Consider the following 27,409-nt stretch of genomic DNA (forward strand, 5'->3'; position numbering starts at 1 on the left):
CCCACAGAGGAGGTTTTCATCTATTTCCTTTAAAAATCTCCACGTATGGATTTGATATCTGACATTAATTTTACTATTAGCACCTAAAGCAACAGAGAGTCAGAAAGAGCCCCATTTTGACATCTTAATACACGTCCGTGGCCTGGCAGAATCTAGAGTTAATATATTAACTCCCCTCCTGAGTTATTGCTCAGAGACTCTAGAACCCTGTAACTCTAACTTTCCCCTCCTCTGTGATATGCTATTGTTTCCTAGCATTTTAGTTCTTTTTCTAACACTACAAATTAGATGTTAGAATTACTTTTTAAAACTGCATTTGTTTAGATTGACCTACACGTTTACCAGTTTCTTTGCTCACCATTCCTTCTTATACCTGACTTCTTCCTTCCGGAATCATTTCCTTTTTCCTGAAACACATGCTTAGAAGTTCCTTTAATGAGCGTCTGTGTGGTAAACTCAGTTTTTGTCCATTTGAAGTGTCTTTTTTTGGAAAGTGACTTTATTTCACTCTTGTCCTTAAATGATCCCACACTTTAGGTTGACAGATGCCTTCTTGGAGAACACAGAAGGTATCATTCCTTGTATTCCAGCTTCTAACATTGCTGTTGAGAAGTCTGCCTCATTATTCCTTCATAGGTAATCTGCCTTTCTCTCTGTCTTTGGTGTGCTACATGTTCACTGTGATATGTGAATTTGCACACCTTTAAAGTTATTTTTCTATTCGGTATACACTATGCTTCCCGTATGTTTGGATTCAAGTATTCATCAGTTTCAGAAAAGTTGTCTCCCATCACCTCATCAAACATTGCCCCTCTCTACACACAATGCAGAGTCTGAGGCTGTGCTTCCTCCCGCGCTGGGCTCGAGCCTTGGCTTCCTTTCTGAGATGCTGAGGTCAGCGTTTGCCTTCAGGGAAACCTGCCTTTGATCCCATCACACCCACAGCTCCCTGCTCCAATCAGGTTTCAGTTCTTGGGCTTATGTGGCTTGTGCGTTTTGTTCTGTTTTGCCCTTAGAGATTTCCTTTAGCTCCCATGAACCCAACAATGCATTAAAAGGTATCTTTTATCCAGAACCTAGTTTTTTTAAATAGCAGGAGGACCTGCAGAGTGTCTAGTCCACAACACTACAAAAAATAAAAGAAGTCAGGAGTATAGTTTTTATCCTGTAGATAATGAAAAGCCATTAAAGGCTGCTTTGAAGATTGGAGTGTTATACAGATGACCATGGAGATGAGGTGGCAGGTGGAAAGGAGGGAGGCTCAGGCAAAGAGATCACTGCCAAAGGCATTCTAACAGTGCAGGCAGCAGATGACAAAGGCCCACAAAGCAGGGATGCAGATGACAGTTAAGATATGATTAACATAGAACTGTCACAATTTAGTGATCAAATATTTCTGAATAGTTAAGCTTTTTCCAAGTTTAGAGGTAGCAAAAGACTGGTAACTATTATCAAAGTATTAAGCACTCCTTTCTGGGCTTTTCTTTTCTAAGTTAAATGAGTCAAATACCTCCAAGGAAGCAAAACCCCCCTCCCCCCCCACCTTTTTTTTTTTGCTGAGGAATATTCGTCCTGAGCTAACATCTGTGCCCATCTTCCTCTATTTTATATGTGGGTCACCACGACAGCATGGCTGATGAGTGGTGTAGGTCCATGCTGAGAATCCAAACCCATGAAACCAAGCTGCCAAAGAATAGTGTGCTGAACTTAACCACTAAGCCATGGGGCTGGCCCGTACAACACCTTTCTAATCTATATTTATTCAGAACATTTGACCTTGGCACGAGACACAAGTGAGCTATCAAGATTTGTACTGCTGTAGCCCTTTGCCTGTCTTGTCTCAAGGCCACACCACATGCTGATCCAAAAAACATCTGCTGCAAAACGCTAAGAACTTTGAGAGTCCCTTTGTAGTGCAATAGTGCTATCATATTACACACACACACACACACACACACACACACACACACACACACACACACACACAACATCTTTAGAAAGGAAAGAAGAACATTTGCAGGAGTCCAATCAACCTGTCAGAAACTAGGTCACTTACTGTCTCCTTTGCCCAGTCCTCTAAAGCGTTCACACTCCGCTGTATGGAAGACAGTAATATGAAGAGGAAAAAATCAAGTATATTCTTCACATTTTGTTAAAACTACTAACTTCAGGGAAAATGAAGCTGTAGTTTGAATGTGCTGGCTATGCTGGACTGTGGTCAAGGACAAGGGCAAAGAGATGGACTCCCAGCTTTCTCTCAGAGCCTTAGTGGGGGATCAGGCACGTTTGGTGATGACCTGCACTCCAGGTCCATGGAGCCGCTTTTAATAGTAACGGAAAGCTCAGCTCTCTGAAATGCACAGCAGACACACAACCACCATCCAGAAGGTACAGTCAGAATGTTTTTTTAATTAGGTGTCTCAAGGAAAGAGAGACTGATTAAAGAAATAGGAAAACAATCATCTAATTTCCAATTTAGTTATTTTAGTGTACTGATATTCAATATTTCCAGAATAAATACAAGACTTTACATGGATGTCTCATGGGCATCTCAAATGTAACATATCCAAAATGCAGCTCTTAATATAGCCCCCAAACCTGTTCTCTCCCCTGTCTTCCCCGTCTCAGTAAATGGCACCATCACACACTCACTTCTCAAAGGCAGTAAACTGGGAAGCATCTTTGTGTCCATTCTTCTCCTCACCCTGACAGCCAACCATCAGGAGCTCCTGAGGCTAAATGCCAAAACGGATCTCAAATCTGCCCACTTTTCTCCACAGCCGCTGCCTCTGCCCTCAGCCGTGGTCACTTGGACAGTCGACAAGCTTCTTCATTGATCTTTATGCTTCTGCTTCCCCTCAGAATTCGTTCCCCCTGGTTTATATTTAAGTAAACATCAATCAGATTACATCACTCCTCTGCTTCAGATGTTCCTACTGTACTCAGAACTCAGTCTGCAACTCCTCTCCACGACTCCCACGGTCCCGTATGCTATGGCTCCTGCCCACCTTTCTCTGATCTCCTCTCATACCACCCTCCCTCATTTGCTACATTCCAGCCTCACTGGCCTCCTTGCAGTTCTAGAAGCAAGTTAACCTTTTTTTCCACCCGAGGGATTTGAACTTGCTGTTCCCTCTGCTTGGAATATTTCTTTCCAGGCTTCTTCATCCTTCTCATCTCACATCATAGCATCTCTGCACAGGGGCGTTCTCTGACCATCCTAACTAAAGTCAACACTCCATCATCACTTCCCTGAAGCACCCTGTTCATTTCCTTCACAGCACGTGTTAGAATCGATAATTATTTTGTCTGTTACTGGTTACCTTCACCAGAACAGAAGCTCCTTGAGGGCCGACGGGGCCTGCCATGCTCACGGCCATATCTCTGTGCCCACCACCATGCCTGACACATGGTAGAAACTCGATAAGTATCTGTTGAATCAAAACCAAATTTCTCAATCTTCCCTTCTAGAATCGTACTACTAGTCAGCAATTGATATCTAGTTGTTGACAGCTATTCCAGCTTATGCCTATAAAAAGCTGAACAATCTCTGGGTTTTGACGTTAATTTAGAGAATTAATTTAGTACACTGGAGTCTAGAGAGAGAGCACCTACCGCTACAATGAATAAAAATAATAGCAACACTCCTTATTAGAATAAAAATTAACAACGAATGTGGCTTTATTGAAAAGAATTTGTTTTCAACAAAGAATCAACAACATTGAACATTCCTTCTCTATCTCACTCCATCTTTACCCTGAGGATGTCCCCAAGCTTCTACTCTTCTCTTTCAGTATCTTATGGGTTTCTGACTCATCCAATATTCAATTCAATAAAGATTAATTGGGAGCTTAATACGTGCTGGTGTGGTGCTAGGAACAAGGGATACAGGGTGAAAGGATGATGAGAGAAGCACTAACAGACGTGGTCTCCCTCCTCACAACTCCCACACACACTGAGTCCCCACGGCCCTTTCCCCAAGCACAGGACCTAAATATGGAGCTGCTGTTGTCCAAGAGGAAGTTTCATGATGGGTCCAGAGATGAAGACGTAAATTAAACACAAACAAACAAAAGCCAGATTAACTTGTAGCAGAGGGAATTTGGGAAGAATGCTGGCTGAGCTTGCCCCTCCCCCTCCCAACTCTAAGCATCTACCTCAGACTGAAGATCCTCTGAGGAAGGAGATGAAGAGAAGATGCAAGAGTGAGGTTCTGGTAAGGGAGGTCTTGTGCTCCAAGCCTGTCCAGGGCCCAGTCTTGGGAGCTGGGGAGACCAGGGAGGGGCTAGTCATCCATCAACCCCACAAGTAATTCCTGAGCACCTACTATCAGCTAGCCACTCTTCTGGACACTGAGCACTCAGCAGGGAACGAAACAGAAAAATTCTTTCCCTCATGCTGCTTTTACTCTGAGGGTGAAGAGGATTTCTGCTTGTCTCCCAGGTGGAGCCTGGAAGAGTGAGCAACATTTTAGAATTCCCCCAGCCCTCTTTACCTCACACCAGTAGAACAGGATGGAAGCAGCAGAGCAGAAATGTAAGTGGGTGGGTCTGGAAAGAGAGGATCTTGGTCAGCCACTCAGAGGCCCCTACTACGCGCCACAAGAGAGGTGGGAGAGCATCCAGCAGTTCCTGAAGGTTGCTGCATCGGCCGAGAGATGGCAGAAGTGAAAGGCCTCGTAACTGGGGCAGGGAGAGAACGCAGGGTGCGTGGCCTACCAACTTCACACCAGGGCAGTTCTGTTGACATATCAGTGGACACAGGCAGACAGAAATGCGGACCACTGAAGAACAATGGGATAAGTTTCCTCTCAGGAGAAGTCAGTGTGAAGAGATGCTCAGCAGCCAGGGACCAGATATTTCTCCCACCCCTAAAGCCATGATGCCAAGCCAGTCCTGAAATTTTGATGCCATCCTCAAGAGGAGGAGGGAGAAAACAAAATTCTTTTCCTTTGACTGAATTTAAATTACAAACGACTGAGAAAATAGAATAACCAAGGTTCCATTTTCTGACATTAGGAAATTTAAGATGATCTTGAATTATAGAAAAGTATAGCTACTCCTTGGCACACTTGAGGTCATGGCTTGAAAATACTGTGCTGATGACACAAGCGTGAGTGAGATGCCACCTGTGCCTTGAGGGGCTCTCTCATCTCCCTGACGGCCCTTTGTCTTTCTTCACTGGCCTCTCCTAATTCACCACTAAGATAGCTTCTCAGTCCTTTCTCTGCCTTCCAGACCTTCCTCCCTCTAACACACTAACTTGAGTAACAACATCGAGAAACTGGGGAGAAATCATCCACACTGCGTCTCTGGGCTCCTGCCACACCACAGACAGATCTTGGTTTCAGATCAGACTTGAAGCGAGAAGCTAAGTAAAAATGGGCCAATACCAATGGGATAAGCTCCTGGACACTGGTCTTGGTGATGATTTTTTGGATTTGATGTCAAAAGCAAAGACAAGAAAAGTAAAACTAAAAACTTCTGCACAGCAAAGGAAACCATCAACAGAATGAAATGGCAACCTACTGAATGGGAAAAAATATTTGCAAACCATATATCTGATTAGGCATTAATGTTCAAAACATATAAAGAACTTACATAATTCAATAGCAAAAAAATCCAATTTAAAAATGGGCAGAGGATCTGAATAGATATTTTTCCAAAGAAGACATACAGATGGCCAACAGGTACATGAAAAGGTGCTCAACTTCACTAAGCATCAGGGATACGCAAATCAAACCCACAGTGAGATATCACCTCATACCTGTTAGAATTGCTATTATCAAAAAGACAAGAAATAACAAGTCTTGGTGAGGATGTGGAGAAAAGGGAACCCTTGTGGACTATTGGTGGGAATGTAAGTTGGTGCAGCCACGATGAAAAATAGTACAAAGTTTGTCAAAAAAATTAAAAATAGAACTACCGTATGATTGTGCAATTCCATCTCTGAGTATTTATCTGAAGAAAATGAAAGCACTAATTTGAAGAGATATCTGCACCCCCATATTCACTGCAGCCTTAGTGACAACAGCCAAGACATGGGAACAACCTAAGTGTCCACCACTGGATGAATGGATGAAGAAGACGTGGTATATATACACAATGGAATATTATTCAGCCATAAAAAGAAGGAACTCTTGCCATTTGTGACAACATGGACGGACCTTGAAGGCATTATATTAAGTGAAAAAAGTCAGACAGAGAAAGACAAATACTGTATGATCCCATTTATATGTGGAATCTAAAAAAAACACCAACCAACAAACAAATAAAACCAAGCTCATGGATACAGAGAACAGACTGATCGTTGCCAGAGGTGGGGGGTGGGGTGGGAATGGATGAAATGGGTGAAGGGGGTTAAAAAGCACAAACTCCAGCTATAAGATAAATAAGTCATAGGGATGTAATGTACAGCGTGGGGACTTTAGTTAATAATACTGTATTGAATATTTGAAAATTGCTAAAAGAGTAAATCTTAAAAGCTTTCATCATAAGAAAAAAATTTTCTAACTGTGTAGTGATGGATATAAATTAGACTTGTGGTGATCATTTCACAATATATACAAATATTGAGTCATGTTGTATACCTGAAACTAATAAAATACTATATGTCAACTATATTTAAATAAAAAATATCACAGTCTAGTTGGTTTGACAGTTGGGGAAATAACAGGCAATGAGAAGACAGCAGATCTGGAGCATGCAGTGAGTGCCATGAGAGCCCAGAGGAGGAGCAATAACCCCTGCCTTTGGCAAGTCAAGAAAGCCTTCCTGGCTGGCCCCACGGCTGAGTGGTTAAGTTCGTACACTCTGCTTTGGCAGCCCAGGGTCCACCGGTTCAGATCCTGGGCCTGGACGTACACACCGCTCCTCAAGCCATGCTGTGGTGGCATCCCACATAGAAGAACTAGAATGACTTACAACTAGGATACACAACTATGTACTGGGGCTTTGGTGAGAAAGAAAAAAAGAGGAAGATTGGCAACAGATGTTAGCTCAAGTAAGGCCAATCTTCCTCACTGAAAAAGATTTAAAAAAAAAAAGGCTTCCTAGGAAAAAGACATCTTAGCTGAATCCTAAGGATCCAGACAATGAATAGGAATGGAGGCTAGAGGCAAGGGGAGGGCTTCCCAGATGAGGAAGTGGGGTATGCAAAGCGTGAAACAGAACACTCGACTAAGGCAAGTGTTCCCATCCACAGCTAGACCAGGGCATGTGAGGGGAGGAAGGAGGTAAAAGGCAAGCCGGAGAGGAAAGCAGAGGCTGACCCAGGAAGGAGCCTATCCACCAGCCCAAGGTGTTGGGACTTTATCCTAAGGGGAGCTTCTCAGAGCCAGGACTTGCATGAGTTGCATTTAGAAATGTCTGAAGTCTCTAATTCTGTTTTGACCCCTGGCTGCTCTTCCTAACTTGCCCTCCTCCAATCCTTTACACTGCATCACAGTCATCTTCCTAGAGCACGGATCTGGTAAAACACTCCAAAGGTTCCTCATTGTTACTCAGACACAATTGCAACTCCTCAACATGGCTTATCAGGAGACTGGGCATACACACCTGCCTCAGTCCATCAGGACTGCTGTAAAAAATACCACAGACTGGGTGGCTTATGAACAACAGGAGTTTATTCCTCACAGCTCTGGAGGCTGAAGTCTGAGATTGAGGAGCCAGCACAGTCAGGCTCTGCTGAAGGCCTTCTTCCTGGTAGCAGACTGCCAGCTTCTCGCTGTGTCCTCACATGGCGGAAGGGGGAGGGAGCTCTGTGGGGTCTCTTATAAATCACTAATTCCATGCGCAAAGGCTCCACCCTCATGACCTAATCACCTCCCCAAGGTCCCCCCTCCTAATACTCTAGTCTTGGGCATTAGGTTTTCAACACATGAATTTGAGAGGGACACACATGTTCAGCCCAGAGCAATGCCACTTTGCCCAAAGGCTCCAGGTTTACATCTGTTACCCTGGTAGAATTATTAATTGTGCCACTTTCACTTCAAAAGTGTCCTGGTTTAGACAATAAATTATATGGTCACCTTTACTGATAGGACTTTGCTTACTTTTTTCGCTTCACTTGGTACCTCTCCTGCCATCCGCTTAGTCCTAAGGTCCTGCTAAATTTCTTTCTCCTCTTCAAACCTACCAAGCTTCCTCTTACCCCACCCCCGTGGTCTCTCCCACACTGTTCACTCTGCCTAAGATATTCTCCTCTTCTCCCCTCATTTAGTCTGGTTCATTTTGCGTAGTAGGCAAAAGAGTGTAGTAACTTTTTCAAACTGGGTTGTAACCTGTTGGCGGGTTGTGAAATCAATTTTGTGGGTCACATCCACTATTCTTTTAAAAAAATAAAACTGTCTAGAATAAAACAGAATAGATCAGAGTACAGTGCCAATAATTATGCTTTTGTGAAACTATTGTCTCAGGTGTGTGTGTACTCGCTCATGTCATAAAAGGCGTTTCTGACTGGATCATAGTCAAAAGGTTTGAAACACGCTGGCGTAGGCTCTGGGATTTGGTCTAAATCCTGGCTCTGCACCTTCCCAGCTCTGGGATCTTATGCAAATTACTTAAACTCTCTGTGTGGATTTTCCTCATCTATCTCGTAAGATTGTTAGGAAGATTAAACAAATTAAAATGCTTAAAAGTATACCCAGCATACACAGTGTAAGTGTTGGCCATTTTATCACTACCTAGCCTTCAGGGTCCAGTTTGGCATCACCTTCTCAGAGAGATGCTCTCCTGGTCAGGGCCAGGGGCTCTCCTGTGCACTCTGTGTCCTGTCCCATCCTAACACTTAGCTCCTTCGTCTGACAAGACCTGATCAGAGCTGATTAGACTACTAGACGGGACGCTGCATCAAGGCGGAGATCCTGTTCATCATTGGATGTCCAGCAGTTAGCACAGGGCCTCGCACACAAGAGGTATTTGGTAAATTTCTGTAGGATGAATAATTTACTCACGCTTGGAAATAGATGTACAGCCATTTGTTTCACTCACATAAAGTCAACCTGGGACTTATACACTTCAGAAGTCACAGTCATTTTGATGAAGAACCTGTCACCTTAGTTTAGATTATGCTTAACTCTCCTAATTTAAATGTCAGAGGGGCTATATGACATTTTTCTAATACACACACTCATTAGTATGTACAAAGGATTTAGGTTGGATGCCTTCTTGACCTAAAACTCATTAATTATTCAAAAGTCAGTATCTCTTAATATTTCTTTTAATCATCACAATGATGAACAAAGTTGGCCACTGCATGACAAATAAAAGGTGGCATCTTTCAATGTAGTTAACATCCTTCTGATCTTTTAATTATTTAATTGACTTCTACTGCAAATGATTGTGGCTTTACTGCATTCATTTCAATGAAAACCCGTAATAGTTTCACTTATGTCTGTTTTTCATGCTTGAATCATGTTTTCCCTTATTTTTCAAGTAAAAAATGGAGAACAATTAAGTTAAAAAAGGTTCTAATTGGATTTCTTAATACCCACCACATAGTACACAGTTACTATGTTGATAACCTCTCAAATTTCTATAGTCAGTTCAGTAATTCGAAGTGTGCTTTGCAATGCTCTGATGATTGATACGAAGACTCTTTCAGGGAAATGTGAACGCAGACAGCAACTCTACTAGTGCAATGCATCCAATTCATGAGCAACATACAAAAATCGCATGCAACTGCTTGAAAAGCATCGCATACACCTAGAAGTGGCAAAGACAGAGCCCTAAGTCAGCGCTGTGCTAATGGCAGATCCACTGTGTTACCTGTGGGTGGTCTGGGGAACTCCCGTACCAGGCTATTCTCTTACTAAGTCAAACAGATACATGCAGCAGATGAAGATAAGCGCTACAGAGAAAATAAAGCAGGGAAGAGGGATAGAGCGCCAATGGTAGTGGTGGGATGCCAGTTTTTAATAAAATGTTCAGGAAAGCCTCCCTAGACTGTAATATTTCAGTAGGACCTGGAGAGAGTGAGAGAGCACCATGTGTATTGGACTTGGGAGTGGCCTTCAGAAAAAAATGCACTTCTCTAGCACACTCTAAAGGAAGCTTTAACGACTCCAGGAGATGGACTATTGGGATGGATCTGTCACGTACAACATGCTCACCCACCTTCTAATTGCTCCAGAGGATACTCCCTTCACCAAGGTATTAAAAAAATGTACTGTGATGGGCACCAGCATTATCGAAGGGCTGGCATTTGTAGGCTGGAGATGACCACAGGGATGATGCCGTGGAATTGGGTTTCCTGGTCTCAGTGAGAATAATGGCATCCTGGAGTGGTAAAAGCCAGAGGGCAGTGCCTAGCTCTTGGAGACAAGCTAGGAAACAATAACCATAGTCAGCCACAGGGCTACATGGTAATGGGTAATGAATGACAAGATCTAGAGGAAATAGCAGCCCCTTAAGTGCTGCTTGACATAAATAGGTGGCAAACTGAAGTAGCTCGTCCTGGGGGAAGTCATGGCCTCTCACTCGGTGCCTAACCCTAAGCCAGTGCAGAGCCAGAACGTCCTGATGGTGGGACAGCCAGAGCGCTCTGAGGAAGAGGCCTGAGGGGCGGCCACAGGTGGAAACGGTGAATCTCCCCACGCCTTCCGAGAGGCCCCTGAAGCCGTGTACAACAACAACGCTTCCTGGACAAGGAAAGACCAGAACTTCCGGGTCTTGTCAGATACTGGCTCCTAACTGACAGCCGTCTCTGGAGATCCAATGACGCCACTATAGTCCACTGAGTGGAGATTTATGGCAATCAGGTGACACAGGAAGTCTTGGCCTAGGCTCTGCCCCACAATGGGTCCAGTAAAACTGCAGACCTGCATCCAGTCATTTCCATGATCTCAGAATGTATAATGGGAATAGATGCACTTAATAACCGCTAGAATCCCCCCACTGATTCCATGATCCATGGAGTCTCAGGCTATTATGGTTAGGAGGACCAGGAGAAAACCCCTGGGATTACACCCCCTCACGTGCACAAATCTTTCTGGGGAAACTGCAGAGATTAGTGCCACCATCAAAGACCTGAAAGGCGTCGGCGCGGTGACGCAGACCACATTTCATAGAACGCGCCTGTTTTTCTGAAAAGCCAGATGGCTTGTGGAGAACGACTGTGGATTATTACAAATATCATCAGGTGGTGATGCCAATCATAGCCACAGTTCCAGCTGTGGTATCTTTATTAGAGCGAATCAACACAGCCCCCAGCATCTGATGTACAGCTATCGGCCCAGAAACGTTTCTTCTTAAATCTCTATTAATAAAGACAATTAGGATCAGTTAGCCTTCATGTGGCTATACCTTTTCTGTCTTGCCTCACAGCTTTGTCAACTCTGCTGCTGTCTCTTTTAACAGAGACCAGGGGGCCCTGGATTTTCTTGCTCTCCCACAGAATGTCAAACCGGTCCATCACGCTGACGATACAGTACTAGCTGGACTGAGCGAGCAGGGAGCAGCAAGCACTGTTGGTGCTGCCTGCATGCAGAGGGTGGGAGATGAGTCCTGGGACAGTTCAAGGGCCTGCCACATCTGTGCAGTTTTTTGAGTATTCAGTGGTCCGGAGCACGTCAGGATATCTCCTCTAAAGTGACAGAGAAGTTGCTGCACCTTGAACTGTCCAACACAAAGAAAAAAATCACAGTAATCATGGGCCTCTTGGTATTTTCGAGGCAGTCTGTACCACATTCGGGTGTGCTGCTCTGACCATTCACTGCCAGTTCCGAGTGGCGATCAGAGCAAGAAAGGGTCCTGCAGCAGGCCCATGCCACTGTACAAGCTGCCGTGACCGACGGACTGGGTAAATTAGGACCAGCGCAAGTGCCTGAGGCAGGGAAAGATGCTAAACAGAGCCTCTTCTGAGCCCCGAGAAGAAAACCACAAAGCTGACCTCTAGGGCTTTGGAGTAAGGCCGTGCCTTCTTTTGCCTACACCACAGGACACCAAATGACTATGTGTCCATCATGTAATGGGTGTTGTCTGGTGCACAGAACGTCAAATTGAACGAGCACAGCAGTGTTGCAGTGTAAAATCAAAACGGCATCCATGAGAACAGAGCAAGCCGGTCCAGAAGGCCCACAGGAGCTACGTGAGCGGCAGCGCAGGCTCTGCGGGACCTGTCCCCACTCTCCCGCTGCCTCCCCTCGACCCACGCCTACACGCCTGGAGAATTGCCAGGTAAGATGAAAGCACAGGCGTGCTTTACAGATGACTCTTTAAGGTATCCCAGCACCAGACAGAAGTGGCTAACTGCCAAATTACAGCCCCACTCCGAATCGCCCGACAGACAACAGGAAAATCCCGCTGTTAGACAGAAGCGCTGACAGTCCATCTGGATGCACACTTCGTGTGGAAGGCAAGATGCAAATCATGGACAGTGGCTGATGGGTGCCGTCAGGGACTTGGAAGGAGTAAGACTGGTGACCAGAACTATGTGGACGGACCTCTCAGGATCTATGTGCACACTATGTGAAGACATTCATGTCCCATATAACCGGGACATTCATTGTGGAAGAGGCTCTCAAAAATCACATGGGCAAGATGCTGTTCACTGGCCATGCATCACGCTCTTTCCCTCCTTAGTCACTCCAGGGGTCGTTCAATAGGCTTTGGCCGCGGCAGGGATAGAGGCTATGCATGGGCTCAACAGCATGAGCCTTCCCTCACCAGGTGACCTGGTTCCCACAACTGCTGAATGCCCAGCCTGCCAAGAGTAGAGGTTCATGCTACATCCCTAGCATGGCACCATTTTCTAGGGAAAACAGCCAGGTACCACGTGCCCGGTTGATGATATGGGACCTCTCCATCATAAAGGGAGCAGCGCTTTGTCTTCATAGGGAGACACACATATTCTGGGTGCAGATCTGCCTTCCCTGCCTGCAGCCCTTCTGCCAGCACCATTAGTGAACTTACAGAATACCTTATCCACTTTCACATCGTCTCACAAACGAGCCTACACAAACTACTCCAGAGTACAAAAAGAGCAAATACTGCCCAACTCTTTTTCTGAGCCCAGCAAAATCTCAGTATCAAAACATGACAAAGAGAATATGAGAAAAGACAATCTTGCTTAATTTCGCTCATAGATACAGATGCAAAATTCCTAAACAAAACATTAGCCCATCAAACCCAGCAACAGATACAAAAGATAATACATCGTACCCAAATTGAGTTTATTCCAGGAATTCAAGCTTGTTTTAATATTTGGAAATCACCTCATTTACAAAATTAGCAGCTCAAAGGAGAAAAATTTATAACCATTAACATAGATGCTAAAAATGGAGAAAACTCAACATACATTCATGATAAAGCTGTTAATAAAGTAGGGATTGAGATATGCAAAAATCCATACAGTAATCCTGTCTTAACGGCAAAATGTTGAAATCATTCTCTTTAAGATACAGGCCCTGTCTAGGAAGCCCACAATTGCACTCTCATTCAGCACTGTCTGAGTGCTTCTGTCTAGCGCAGTGAGGTAAGAAAACAAAATACAAAGTACAGTTTACAAACAAGGAAACAAATCTACCATTATTCACAGAAGACATGGTTTTCAACATAAGAAACCCAGAAGAATCCACAGATAAATTATGAAGATCGTTAAGAGTTAAATTGGTTACAAAATCAATATACAAAAATTAATTCCATTCATTTTCACCATCAAAAAATAGTTTAAAAATGCAATTTGTAAGATGATTTTTTATAAGTAGCAACAAAAAATACATAAAGTATCTAGGATTAAATCTAACCAAAGATGTACAAGACCTGTACGGAAAAACACTATAAAATACAATACATTAAAGACTTAAACAAATGGAATGATTTGATAGCATAAAGATGTCACTTCTCCAAACTGACTTAAAGATTGGCAGTGCCAATCAAAACTCTAACAAGTTTTTTTCAAGGAATGTGACAAGCTTTTATGTGAGAAAGCAAAGGGTCAAAAATAGACAAAACGCTCCTGATGAAGGAAAGGTCATCAAGAATTACTACAAAGGTAGAGTGATTAAAAACTATGTGTTGGTGCAGGGATAGGCAAATAACTTATGGAACAGAACAAAGAGCCCAGAGAGAAGTCCATGCATACATGTAAACTCGCTTTAGGATACAGGTGGCGCTGCAATTCTGTAGGGAAAAGATAAACTTTTCAACAACTGATGCTGGGACAGCAAGTTATCCATTTAGAAGTAAAAATGGACTACTGCCTCAACCACACACAAAAGCTAATTCTAGCTGCATTAAAATTTTGATTGTGGAAAGTAAAGCTATAAAAATTTTAGCCTACATAGAAGTATCTTTGTGGTCTTGAGACAAGAAAAATTTTTTTAAATAAGATAGAAAAAGTACAAATCATAAAGAATAAAATTCTAGGGGGCCGGCCTGGTGGCGCAGCAGTTAAGTTCGCATGTTCCGCTTTGGTGGCCCAGGGTTCACCAGATTGGATCCCAAGTGTGGACATGGCACTGCTTGGCAAGCCATGCTGTGGCAGGTATCCCACACATAAAGTAGAGGAAGATGGGCACGGATGTTAGCTCAGGGCCAGTCTTCCTCAGCAAAAAGAGGAGGATTGGCAGCAGATGTTAGCTCAGGGCTAATCTTCCTCAAAAAAAAAAAAGAATAAAATTCTACCTCATTAAGATTGAGACCTTCTGTTATTCAAAAGACTCCTTAAAAAGTGAAAAGACAAATCATAAACTGGAAAAATGTATTTACAAAGTGAAATGTTTAGCCTTCAAAATAGATCAAGAATTCCTACAAATCAATTAAGAAAAAGACAAACAACCAAATAGAAAAATGGCCAAAAGACATGAATAGACATTTCACAGATGAAGAAATAAGAATGAGCCATACACATGAAAATATGCTCAATCTCATTATATAAAAACACACTTTAGAACAAATGAGATACCAATGCTCACTGAATAGATTGGCTATTTTTTTTTCAAAAATGACAGTATCAAAGGTTGGTAAGGACATGGAGGAACTAGAATTTTGGAAAACAATTTGCATTATCTAGTAAATTAGAAGATGCTCATACTGAACAATTTCACTCCCAAATATATGCCCCAGAGAAACTCTTGTCCATGAGCACCAGGACACTTATACAAGTATGTTCCAAACATACGCAATATAAAAAACTGGACATGCAGTACTGATGATGCTATTCTAGAGCAGAATAAATAAATACTTCCTCATACATTTATACAATGAAATATTATACAGCAGTGAAAACAAATACAACCATATACATACAGAGATGAACCTTAAGAACATATTATTGAGTGATAAAAGAAAGTCACAGAAAAATAAATTCTGAATGACTCCACTTGGGTAAAGTTTAAATGCCTGTAAAACAAAATAATATATTGTTTAGAGTATAAACATACACAGTAAAACTATAAAGAAAAGCAAGGAATGATGAGCACACAATTCAAGAAAGTGGTCACTCAGAGAGTGAAGGAAGGGCTGGGATCCAGGACACAAAGAACGAGGGTTGGGGAGGGTGTGAGTAAGTACTCCCATGTACTGCAGGCCAGAGCGTAAACAGCAGATCACTGTGTGTCCAAGGAGTAGGAAGGCAAGGAAGAAAAGGAGAAGAACTGAGGATGCTGGACCAGAATGACTTTCCTACTTTATTCTTTCCTTGGGCTGAAGTTGCCAAAACCATAACATGGAAATTAGAACCATCTGTTGACATAAGTTAGTGAACTGGACAGAATTCACCAACAGAAATTCAGAATAATGTATTTTTTAAATTTTTTTCTTTTTTGTGAGGAAGATTGGCCCTGAGCTAATATCTGTTGCCAATCTTCTTTTTGCTTGAGGAATATTGTCGCTGAGATAATGTTTTTGCCAGTCTTCCTCTATTTTTTGTGTGGGACACTGCCACAGCATGGCTTGACTAGCAGTGCTAGGTCCACGCCCAGGATCTGAACCTGCAAACCCCAGGCCGTGGAAGTGGAGCATGCGAACTTAACTACTACGCCACTGGGCCAGCCCCAGAATAACGTATTTTAGAATTGCTTCAAATTGTGGAATATATAAATAAAAAGCCTACTTTATTTGAGAGAGGGGAAAGATGTCATTTCACCACTATTTATAATAGTAAAAATACAGAAATAACCTAAGTGATCATTAAACAATACTGGTTAAATAAAACAAGATACATTCAGGGGCCAGCCCTGTGGCCTAGTGGTTCATTTCAGAGCACTCCACTTCAGTGGCCCAGGTTTGGTTCCCAGGCGTGGACCTACACCACTCATCAGCGGCCATGCTGTGGCAGAGACCCACATACAAAATAGAGGAAGACTGGCAACAGACGTTGGCCCAGGACAAATCTTTCTCAGCAAAGAAAAAAGAAGTTATATTCATACTATGGCATATTATTATAATAGTTATAAAAAATTAAACATACCAGGAATAGAAAAATGGATCAATGGGACAGAATAGAGTTGTCAAACAGATAGTATTTAGTTCAGGTTAAAGAGTCATTTCAAAACAGTAGAGAAAAATGAACTAGTCAATAAACGTTGTTGAGGCAACTGACTGCCCACTGACCTTATCTAAAACCATTCACAAACACTTTAAATTCAGAGAGATTAAACAACTAAAACAATTAAAGTAAAACATGCATGAATATGTACTATGAACTTGCTGTAAGGAAAGCCTTCTTAAAAACACAAAAAACAAAAGCTCTGAAGGGAAAGAGGAATAAATATGACTACACAAAACATGAAACTTCTATGAAAGAAGTTTAAAGACAATTCACAGCCTGGAAGATGATGTTTGCAACACAAATAAGAGACAAGATTAGTAACACACACAAAAACGCTACAAAATCAGTTTAAATGAACAAGAACACACAATGCAAAAGAAAAAGAGGTTCAGGATAGAAGGAGGCGATTCCCAGAAGAGGGAATGGAAATATGCAATTAATACATGGAAACGTAAATTATACTCACTATGCAACACAACCTTTATCTAAGTGATAAACACAGAAGACCTGAAAATATCACGTGTTGGGGAGGGTGTGAGTAAATAGGGACTATTACACACTACAAGCCAGTGTAAATTGGGATTGATATTTTGAGGGGCTATTTGGCAGTATCAATTAAAGTGAAAATGGGCACACATTCTGATCCAGGGATTCTATTTCTAGGAATCCACGCTAAAGAAACAATCACATATATACACAAAGCTATTCTCTGAAGGATTATTTGTAACAATGGAAAATACAAAACACCAAAGCATCTATCGGTAGGGAAATAAACTATAATATCCAGGCAATGTAACAGTTAAAAAAAATTATGGTAAATCTCTAAATATTGACATACACTGAAGGACTGCCAAGTGATACTGTTTAAAAGAAGTTTCAGAAAAGTACACAACAATGTTCTAAAACAAAATTAACTTAATTCTACATACTTCTAAAGGTACACGTACATATGTAAACGCTCAGAGAAAGGGCTGGAGAGTAACCAATAGATTGACAATGACAGTTCACTCTGGGAAAGGGATTGTGTTGGGGCAAGGGACAGTCAAGTGGGATTCTAACTATCTTGTTTCAATTTTTAAAAATGAGTATATCCACTTACTACTTATGTAATTAAAAATAAATAAAACAATAATTATGATACAAAACTATAAATTCTATACGAGGGGTATGGACATAGTTCTGTGGGAACACAGTGAAAGGAGAAATTACCGTGTAGAAAGGTTTATCGCAGTAGGGACATTCGAGCTGGGCCCTGCTGTTCGAACAGCATTTAGTCCAGCAGTCAGCTCTGGTGCAGGACTGCGGCAGACTGCGTTTTCAAAGATGACTGTACTAACACACGCCCCATCCTGCGTGCTTTTCTCTCAATGACGCTGACATTTGCCCATGGAGAGGTGGGAGTCTGCAGCCCCGCCCCGGGCATGTGGGGAGGACTTCGTGCTTGCCTTGAGGAACTGAATGGGAAGGAAGCATCACAGCACGACTTTCCAGATTACTCAGCTTCTGCCTGGTCCTTCCTTCCACAGGATGCTTCCCCTTGGAACCCAGCCACCATGCTGTGAGGAAGCCCAAACCAGCCCACGTGGAGAGACCACAGCAAGAGGCTCACATGGAGAGAAACTGAGGCCCCCAGCCAACAGTGAGCATCAACCACCAGACACACGAGTGAATGAGCCTTCAGATGATCCCTGTCCCCAGCCTTTGTGTTCTTGGGCTGAGGCCCAAACATACGTCACGGCGCAGAGACAAGCCATCCCTACTGTGCCCTGGCCTAATTCTTGACCCAGAGAATCCATGAACAGAATAAATGGTTATTTTATGCCACAAAGTTTTAGAGCAATGTGTTACACAGCTGAAGTAACTGAAACAAAGACATTCTACGGAGCAGAAACTACACAAGTAATACTGTGAATATTGACAGTATTGGGTGATGAGGCCAAAAGGGTTGGCTGCAACCAGACCACGAAAAGTCTTACACACCGGCATAAAAAAAAATTAGACATCCTACTGGCAGTGGTGAACTGGTGAAAGTTTTTAAGCTAGGAAGTGAAATGCTAAGATCTGCATTTTAGCAAGATATCTCGAGATCAGTATGAAGAAAAGACTGGAGAAAAGAACGACTTAAAAATAGGAAAAGCTCCTCCATATAAGATGCATCCTAAGCAGGTAAAATGGTGGACTCATTCCTCACATGACATTTTTTTTTAAAGACTGGCACCTGAGCTAACATCTGTTGCGAATCTTCCTTTTTCTTCTTCTCCCCAAAGCCCCCCAGTACATAGTTGTAGATTCTAGCTCAGGTCCTTCTGGCTCTGCTATGTGGGACTCCGCCTCAGCATGGCTTGATGAGACGTGCTAGGTCTCCTCCCGGGATCCAAACCGGCAAAACCCTGGGCTGCTGAAGCGGAGTGCATGAACTTAACCACTTGGCCACAGGGCGGCCCCCTCATGTGATATGTTTTATGACTTTTTCCTCTTAAGAGTTGCCTGTGATGCTCATTTATACTCAATTTCACTTGAATTAAAATGTTGGCAGGGGGAAACATGTCCACACAAGAACCTACACAGAGATATTTACAGTACCTTTATTCATAATTGCCAAAACGTGGCTGCAACCAAGACGTTCTTCAGTAGGTGAATAGATAAATACCCCAGCGTACCCTATGCGGCACTAAAAACAAATGGGCTATCGAGCCATGAAAAGACATGGAGGAACCTTAAATGCATATTATTAGATGAAAGAAGTCAGTCTGAAAGGGCTACATACTGTATGATTGGACTATATGACCTTCCAGAAAAGGCAAAACTAGGGAGATAATTAAAATGTCAGTGGTTGCCAAGGGTTGGGGAGCGAGGACTGAATAGGCAGAACATAGAGGAGTTTTAGGGCAGTGAAAAACTCTGTACGATACTATCATTGTGGATACACGTCACTATCCATTTTTCAAAACCCACAGAATATACAACACCAAGAGTGAACCCTAATGTAAACTATGGTCTTTGGGTGATAACGATGTGTCGATGCAGCTTCACTGACTGCAACAAATGCACCACTCTGGTGCGGGATGTTGACAGTGGGGGAAGCTGTGCTTGTCTGGGGACAGGGGGTATATGGGGAAATCTCTGTATGTTCTGCTCAATTTTGCTGTGAACCTAAAACAACTCTAAAAAATAAAGTCTATTTTTAAAAATGTTAGGGGTTTGGGGAACGTAAGGGGATATTACAATGCAAAAATGTTTTCCTTACTGTTATTCTTTCAAGCTTCTGGATCTGGATCAGTTTACATAAAGTGTATTCAAAAAAATACAAAGCAAGCTGTCTAAAAAATTGTAACCACTTATAACTAATTATCCATGTGAATAACGTCATCCTTGTGCTACAAATATCACCATAACCCACAACTTATTGTTTTTCTGCCTATTAAAATATCCTCATCATTCTCACAACTGGTTTTATAAGAAAGCTATATAAACATGAACTTGTAAATAAATCTATAATAAACTACACTTCTTACGTTTTGGATACTGAGGACCTATATAAAGGGAAAACTGAGGCACATGGTCCAAAGATGAGGGAAAAGATGAAACTCAGAACATAAGGAGCCACCTCATGATAAGGGAAAGGAGGCCTGGAGGAACATAAAAGCAAAGATGTATGAGGGGATAAAAGACACTAATGAGAACGCTTCACTCTTATCTTGGCAGAAGATCTTTCATCCTACTTTTTGAGAAACTCAAGAAGAAGAATGTATTGAAAATTGAGAGTTCATGGAGAATAGACACAGGGTGGAGGGGCTCAACAGGAAATCACTCAGATGTTGAGGAGCAGTAGAGCCCAGTTGGAATCTGATAATGTAATTTATCGGAGGCCAGTTTTGTATAATTTTATACTGTGCCTTTCTCTAATGTTAATTATTCAAGCGATGAATAACCAATTTGTGGGATACCGTGCATCTTCTTTTTCACATTTTCATCTGACGCTTGCTTCTGAAAACTGTCATAATTTAAACTCTTTATCAAGGAGAAGTTAATACAAATGAGAAAACTAAAATTAATTTTTTCTTTTTTAACCATTTGTAAAAAATTTAAGATTTGTAGTTAATAATTTTTAAATAAAACAGTGAAGAACAAAAAAAGCAAAATAGAGAAAAAAACCATTGAAATGTATGGTAAAATAAGATTACAGGGTCACGTGTGGGTTGGCTTCATCCACGCCAGTCCCGTCCCTCATTGTCAGAGCGACATTAAAGCCCTTGCTGCCATACTTCACAAAATAAAACCTGATGAAAAACAACTCCTGCCCGGGGTTTCTTATTCACATTTCTGAGTAAAGTGCCTCTTCTTTAACCAATTTACCTGCATCCCAGAGGTGACAAATGTCTGCTTGCCCTTCTGACAACCACGTAGTCGGAGCGAGAATGGCAGGGGGAATCGCCGGCCAAAGCGGCTGTGGATCATCCTCACAAAACAACATCAGGTCCTTAGAGAAAACGAGAGAGCACGTGAAAAGTCGGAAAAATTCACCTCATTGCCTCAATTGGGTACAACGGGTGGACAAGCTATGGAGAAACAATGCGTCTGTATATGCTAACGTCATCATAAACCCAGTTTGACTGAAAGAACTTACACATAAGTTACCTATACACTTGGTATCCACTGAGGGTAGGGTGGGTTTCTACTCTTGGGAATCCCCACTCCTTAGTGAAGACACCTCGTGTAGACATGCAACGATTTCATTGCGGCATTAACTTTCTCCACCGCCCCTTGAGCATCCTTAGAGCATACTATCTCAGAGGCCAATTTTTCTGTTTTATTGGTAATAATACAGCTACCTGTGTGTATCTTCTAATCACACTTTAAAATTTTAATTTTTTATCACAGAGTCAAAAGTAGACAATAATCAATCTAATCATGCAAGTTAAACAATCAACTCAGGGCCAGTCTTGTTTCATGTACCTCTTACCACGCCTCATCTGTTTTATTTTGAAGCAAATCCTTATTATTTCAATATGTCTCTCTAAATGATAAAAATTCTTTAACATAGTAATAATTATTTCACACCTATAAACTTCACAATAACTCCTTAACGTCACTGATAAACTGTTCAGATTTTCAATTTCTCACAGTATTATAAACATGCTTTTCTACAGCTTGTCTGAAAGAGGATCCACATTAAATCTCCACAGCGGGACTAGCTGATGCGTCTTTGTTACTCCCATGAATGGGGATATTTTTATAGTGCTTTATCAAGGTACAATGAACATACAATGCAATGCATAAACCTTAAGTGTAGAGTTCAGTAACTTCTAACATTACACGTACACCTATGTAACCACATTTCTTTCACTCCAGAAAGTTCCCTCAAGCTTTTTTCCAGTTGATACCATCCCCCCACCACCTGTAAACAGTATTCCACCTCCTGTCACCATCAATGAGTTTGCCTGTTCTTGATCTTTAGATAACGTAAATATACACTATGTATTCTTTTGTATCTGATTGCCATTGCTTAACATAACGTTTGTGAGATTCATTCATATTTTGTGTGCATCGGTAGTTCTTTTTGGGAGGATAAGAAGTATTCGGTTGTGTAAATATATCACAGTTTGTATATCCATTCTCCAGCATATGGACATTTGGGTTGTTTCCAAATTTCAGCTATTAAGAATGAAGCTACTATGAACATTCTCGTACAAATCTTTTTGTGGACAAATGCACTCATTACTCCTGGGTATTTACATAGGAGTAGAATGGCTAGGTCATAGAATAGCTTTATTTTTAACCCTATTAGAAGCTGCCAAACCATTTTCCAAGTGATTTGCCACTTTTCATAACTCAATTTTTATTTTGAAATCATTGTAGAGTCACATTCAGTGCTAAGAAATAATACAGAGGGATCCTGTGTGTCCTTTACCCAGTTTCCTCTAAAGGTAACATCGTGCAAAATTATAGTACAATATCACATCCAGGACATTGACGCTGATATGGTCAAGATGTGGAACATTTGCATCACTACAAGGATTCTTCCTGATGCCTCTTTACTACCAAACCCTGCCCCTCCACAAGTGCTAATCTCTTCTCCATTTCTAAAATTCTGACATTTGAAGAATGTTATATAAGTGTAATTATACAGGATGGAACCTTTTGGGATTGGCTTCCTTCATTTGGCATAATTCCTGAAGATTCATGCAGTTGTTGCATGTATCAACAGTTTGTTCCTTTTTATTGCCAAGTAGTATCCATAGTACAAATGTATCACAATTTGTTTAACCCATTACAGGACATCTGGGTTGTTTCCAGATTTTAGTTGTTACAAAGCTGCTATGAACACTGTGTACAGGTTTTTGTATGAAAATAAGTTTTCATATCGCTGAGATAAATGTCTAAGATTTTAATTGCTGGATCATATGGTAGTTGTATGTTTAGTTTTATAAGAAACTGCCAAATTGTTTTCCAGAATAGCTGTGCCATTTTACGTTCCTACCAGTAATACATGAGTGATCCAATTTCTCCGCATGCTCACCAGCATTTGGTGTTGTCACTACTTTTTATTTTAGCCATTTTTGTATTTTATTGTGTGTTTAAATTACATATTCCCGATGGTTCATGTCATCGAACATCTTTTCATGTGCTTATTTGCCATCTGTATCTGCTGAAGCGATTGTTCATATCATTCCCTCATTTTCTAATTGGATTGTTTGGTTTTTAACTGTTGAGTTTTGAGAGTTCTTTATATGCTCCAAACATTAGTCCTTTGCTGGATATGTGTTGCAAATATTTTCTTCCAGTTTGTAGCTTATCTTTCCATCCTCTTAACAGGATCTTTCACAGAACAAAAGTTTTTAATTGTGATGAGGTCTGACATTATTTTCTTTGTTTTAGGGATCATGTTTTTGGCCAGGCCTAGATCCCAAAGATTTTTCTCCAATATTTCTTAAAAGTTTTATAGTTTTACATTTTACATTTAAGTCTGTGACCCATTTGAAGTGAATTTCTGTATAAGGTTTAAGTTGAGGTTCATGGTTTTGTCCAGTTGCTCCAATAACATTTGTTGAAAAAGTTATCCTTCCTCCACTGAATTTTTTTTTCATCTTTTTTGTCTGCTTGTTTGTGAGGATTGGCCTTGAGCAAACATCTGTTGCCAATCTTCCTCTTTTTACTTGAGGAAGATTGTCCCTGAGCTAACATCTGTGCCAATCCTTCCTCTATTTTATGTGGGATGTCGCCACAACATAGCTTGAGGAAGAGTGCCAGGTCCACGCCCAGGATCCCAACCTGCAAACCCTGAGCCGCCAAAGCAGAGCGCATGAACTTAACCACTACGCCACGGGGCAGGCCCCCTTTTTCATCTTTGTCAAAAGTCAGTTGGCCTTATTTGTGGGGTCTGTTTCTTGGTTCTCTATTCTGTTCCATTGACATAAGTGTCTCTCTCCACCAACACCACACTCTCTTGATTACGGTAGCTATGCAGTGGGCTTTAATATCAGGAAAAGTGATTACTCCCACTTTTCTCTTCTTTGTCAAGATGGTTTTAGCTAGTCTAGGGCCTTTGCCTTTCCATATAAATTTTAGAATAAGCTTATTACCTATGTCTCAAAAAGATTTTGCTGGAATCTTGATAGGAATTCCATTAAACCTAGAGAGTAATTAGGGGTATCTTCAGTAGGACATCTTTATTATGTTGAGGCTTCCAATCCATGAAAATGGTGTGTATTTAATTGACTGGCCTTTAATTTCTTTCATCATTATTTTATAATTTTCAGCATACTGATCCTATACATGTTTTGTTACAATTACACCTAAGGATTTCGTTTTGGGTTAGTGATTATAAATAGCATATATCTTAATTTCAATTTCTGCATGTCCACTGTTAGTATATAGAGATGCAACTGATTTATGTATGTTGATCTTGTGTCCTACAACCTCGCCGAATTCACTTACCATTTCTATGAGGTTTGCTTTTGTCATTTCCTTGAGATTTTCTAAACAATCGTGTCATGCGTAAATAAGGACGGTTTGATTTCTTCCTTTACATTTTGCATGCTTTTTCCTGCCTTATTGCAGTAGCTAGAACTTTCAGTACTATGTTGAATAAGAGTCCTTGCCTTGTTCTTGATCCTAGAGGGAAAGCGTTCACCATTAAGTACAATACTAGTTGTATGTTTTGTATAGATGATCTTTGCCACTTTAAGGAAATTCCCTTCTATTTCTAGTTTGCTGAGAGTTTTAATCATAAATGGGTACTAAATTTTGTCAAATGCTTTTCTGCATCCATTGACATAATCCTGTGACTTTTCTTCTTTCATTTGTTGATATGATGAATTACATTGATTGATTTTCAAATGTCAAACAGCATTCCATCCCCGAATTAAACCCCATCTGGTCCTGGTGTATAATTCTTTTTATACATTGCTGGATTCAACTTGATAGGTTTTGGTTTTTGGGGTTTTTTTGAGGATTTTTGCACCTAATTTCATGAGAGATAGTGGTCTGTATTTTCTTTTTCTGTCTTGTCTTTGTCTGGTGTTGGTGGCAGGGTAATACTTGCCTCCTAAAATGAATTGGGAAGTGTTCCCTCCTATTTTCTGGAAGACATGGTGTAAAAGTCTGTTAATTCTTCTTTAAATGTTTGGTAGTATTCTCCAATAGAACCATCTGGACCTTGAGATTTCTTTTTCAGGAGACTTGTACTACAAATTCAATTTTTTTTAATGGTTATAGGACTATTCAGGTTCTATTTCATCTTGATTGAATTTTGGTAATTTGTGCGTTCTGAGAAATTGTTCTATTTCTTCTAAATTGTCAAATTTATGAGCATAAAGTTGTTGGTAGTAATTCCTTATTGTCCTTTTACGGCTACAGGCACTGCTGTGATATCCCATTTCATCCTGACATTGGTGATTTGGGTCTTCTCTGTTTATCTTTGTCAGTCTTGCTAGAGGTTTATCAATTTTACATTTTTCAAAGAACTGGCTTTTTGTGTCATTCATTTTCTCTGTTAACTGTTTTCAATTTCATTGATTTCTGCTCTTTATTATTTCCTTTCTTCTGTTTCCTGTAGGTTTATTTTGCTTTTCTTAGTTCTCTGAAGAAGGAATTTAGATTATTGATTTTAGACCTTTCCCCTTTTCTAATGTTAGCATTTGATGCCGTAAATTACCTTCTCACTATTACTTTAGCTATGTCTCATATATTTTCAATATGTTGTGCTGCCTTCTTATTCAGTTCTATGTATTTTTAAATTTCCTCTGAGACTTCCTCTTTGACCTATAGGTAATTTAGAAGTTTGTTTATTTCCAAAAAACTTCAAGGTAAAATTCATCATGAGTTTACAGTGATATACTTCCAATTCAATTCAAGTCTGTTGGGTTATGACAAGCTTTTCTATCTCACGTCCATATCTCCTTTCTCCCGTGCTGAGAATCCCAGTTCTCAAGGACACCAAAGATGATACAAACAGAGCATCACATGATTATTCATTTGATTCACCCACATTATACTCACAATAGTCTCAAATAAAAAATATCAACACCTCAGAATAAAAACACCAGCTGAAGGAATGCAAGGTATGTTTGTTAACTTTATTTTACCTTTTTTACTTTAGTTTAATTTTGTTTTATAATTATGCAAAATATTCCCAGGATTCCAATGGCAAATTTAAAAAGAAGGTATAATCAAAGAAATCTAGCATCTATTCCTCCTTTGCACCTTATTCCCTCTGTCCTCTTATAAGAAACCTTTCTTTTTTTTTAACATTATGGCTTATCTTTACATATTAGTGCCTTAATACAAACAAATGGAAAATCCAGGAATAGACCCAACTATAAATGGGAATTTATTATGTGATCGAAGCTACAATTCAAATCAACAGGAAAAAGATAGATTATTCAACAAATGACATTGAGACAACTGATTATCATTTGTGAAAATAAAATTTAAAAAGTGAATTTCTAATGCTCTCCATTCATCAAAACAAATTCTTGATAACATTTAAATAAATATTTTAAATTAAAGCATAAAAGAGCTAGGGTAGTTTCTTATAACACTAAACATGCTCTTAACATACAACCAGCAAATACACTTCTTGGCATTTACCCAAAGGAGCTGAAAACTTATGTCCACACAAAAACTCACACACGATTGTTTACAGTAGCTTTATTCATAACTGCCAAAAGTTGAAGCAACCAAAATGTCCTTCAGTAGGTTAATGGATTAATAAACTATGGTACATGCAGACAACAGCATATTATTCAGCATTAAGAAGAAATGAGGTATCAAGCCATGAAAAGACATGGAGGAATCTTAAATGCATATTACTAAATGAAAGAAGCCAGCCTGAAGAGGCTACATACTGTATGATTACTACATGACATTCTGGAAAAGGCAAAACTTCAGAGACAGCAAAAGGACCAGTGGTTGCCAGGGGTTAACGAGGAGGGAGGAATGAACAGATGGAGCACAGAGGATTTTTAGTGCAATGAAACTATTCTCTATACTATAATGGTAGATACATATCAATACGCATTTGTCAAACCCATAGAATACATAATACCAAGAGTCAACCCTAATGTAAACTGCGGTCTTTGGGTGATAAGGAAGTGTTAATTTAGGTTCATTGATTTTGATAAATGTACCACTCTGGTGTGGATGTTGATAGTGGGGCGAGTGGAAGGGGGATGCACATGGGGTTTATGGGGAAATCTCTTACCTTCCACTGAGTTTTGCTGTGAACCTAAAACTGACCTAAAAATAAAAAGCCAGGGTGACATTTTACAAAGACTTAGACTGGGGCCGGCCCCATGGCTGAGTGGTTAAGTTGGCACACTCCACTTTGGCGGCCCAGGGTTTCGCCGGTGCCAATCCTGGGTGCAGACATGGCGCCACTCATCAGGCCATGTTGAGGAGGCATCCCACATACCAC

At 40.8% G+C, this 27,409-nt stretch overlaps 1 protein-coding gene across 19 annotated transcripts in view; it reads right to left on the reverse strand.

Moving 5' to 3' along the window:
• Positions 1 to 27,409, reverse strand: part of ENTHD1 (ENTH domain containing 1) — a 154,215-nt gene that overhangs the window by 25,218 nt on the left and 101,588 nt on the right. For all 19 annotated transcript variants that reach the window (XM_070600129.1, XM_070600131.1, XM_070600126.1 and 16 more), the window contains one exon: positions 20,848 to 20,971. In XM_070600129.1, the coding sequence (XP_070456230.1) occupies positions 20,848 to 20,971 (124 nt within the window). The remainder of the gene's footprint in view (positions 1 to 20,847; positions 20,972 to 27,409) is intronic.

Source organism: Equus przewalskii, chromosome 29 (assembly GCF_037783145.1).
Source record: "Equus przewalskii isolate Varuska chromosome 29, EquPr2, whole genome shotgun sequence".
Taxonomy (NCBI): Eukaryota; Metazoa; Chordata; class Mammalia; order Perissodactyla; family Equidae; genus Equus; species Equus przewalskii.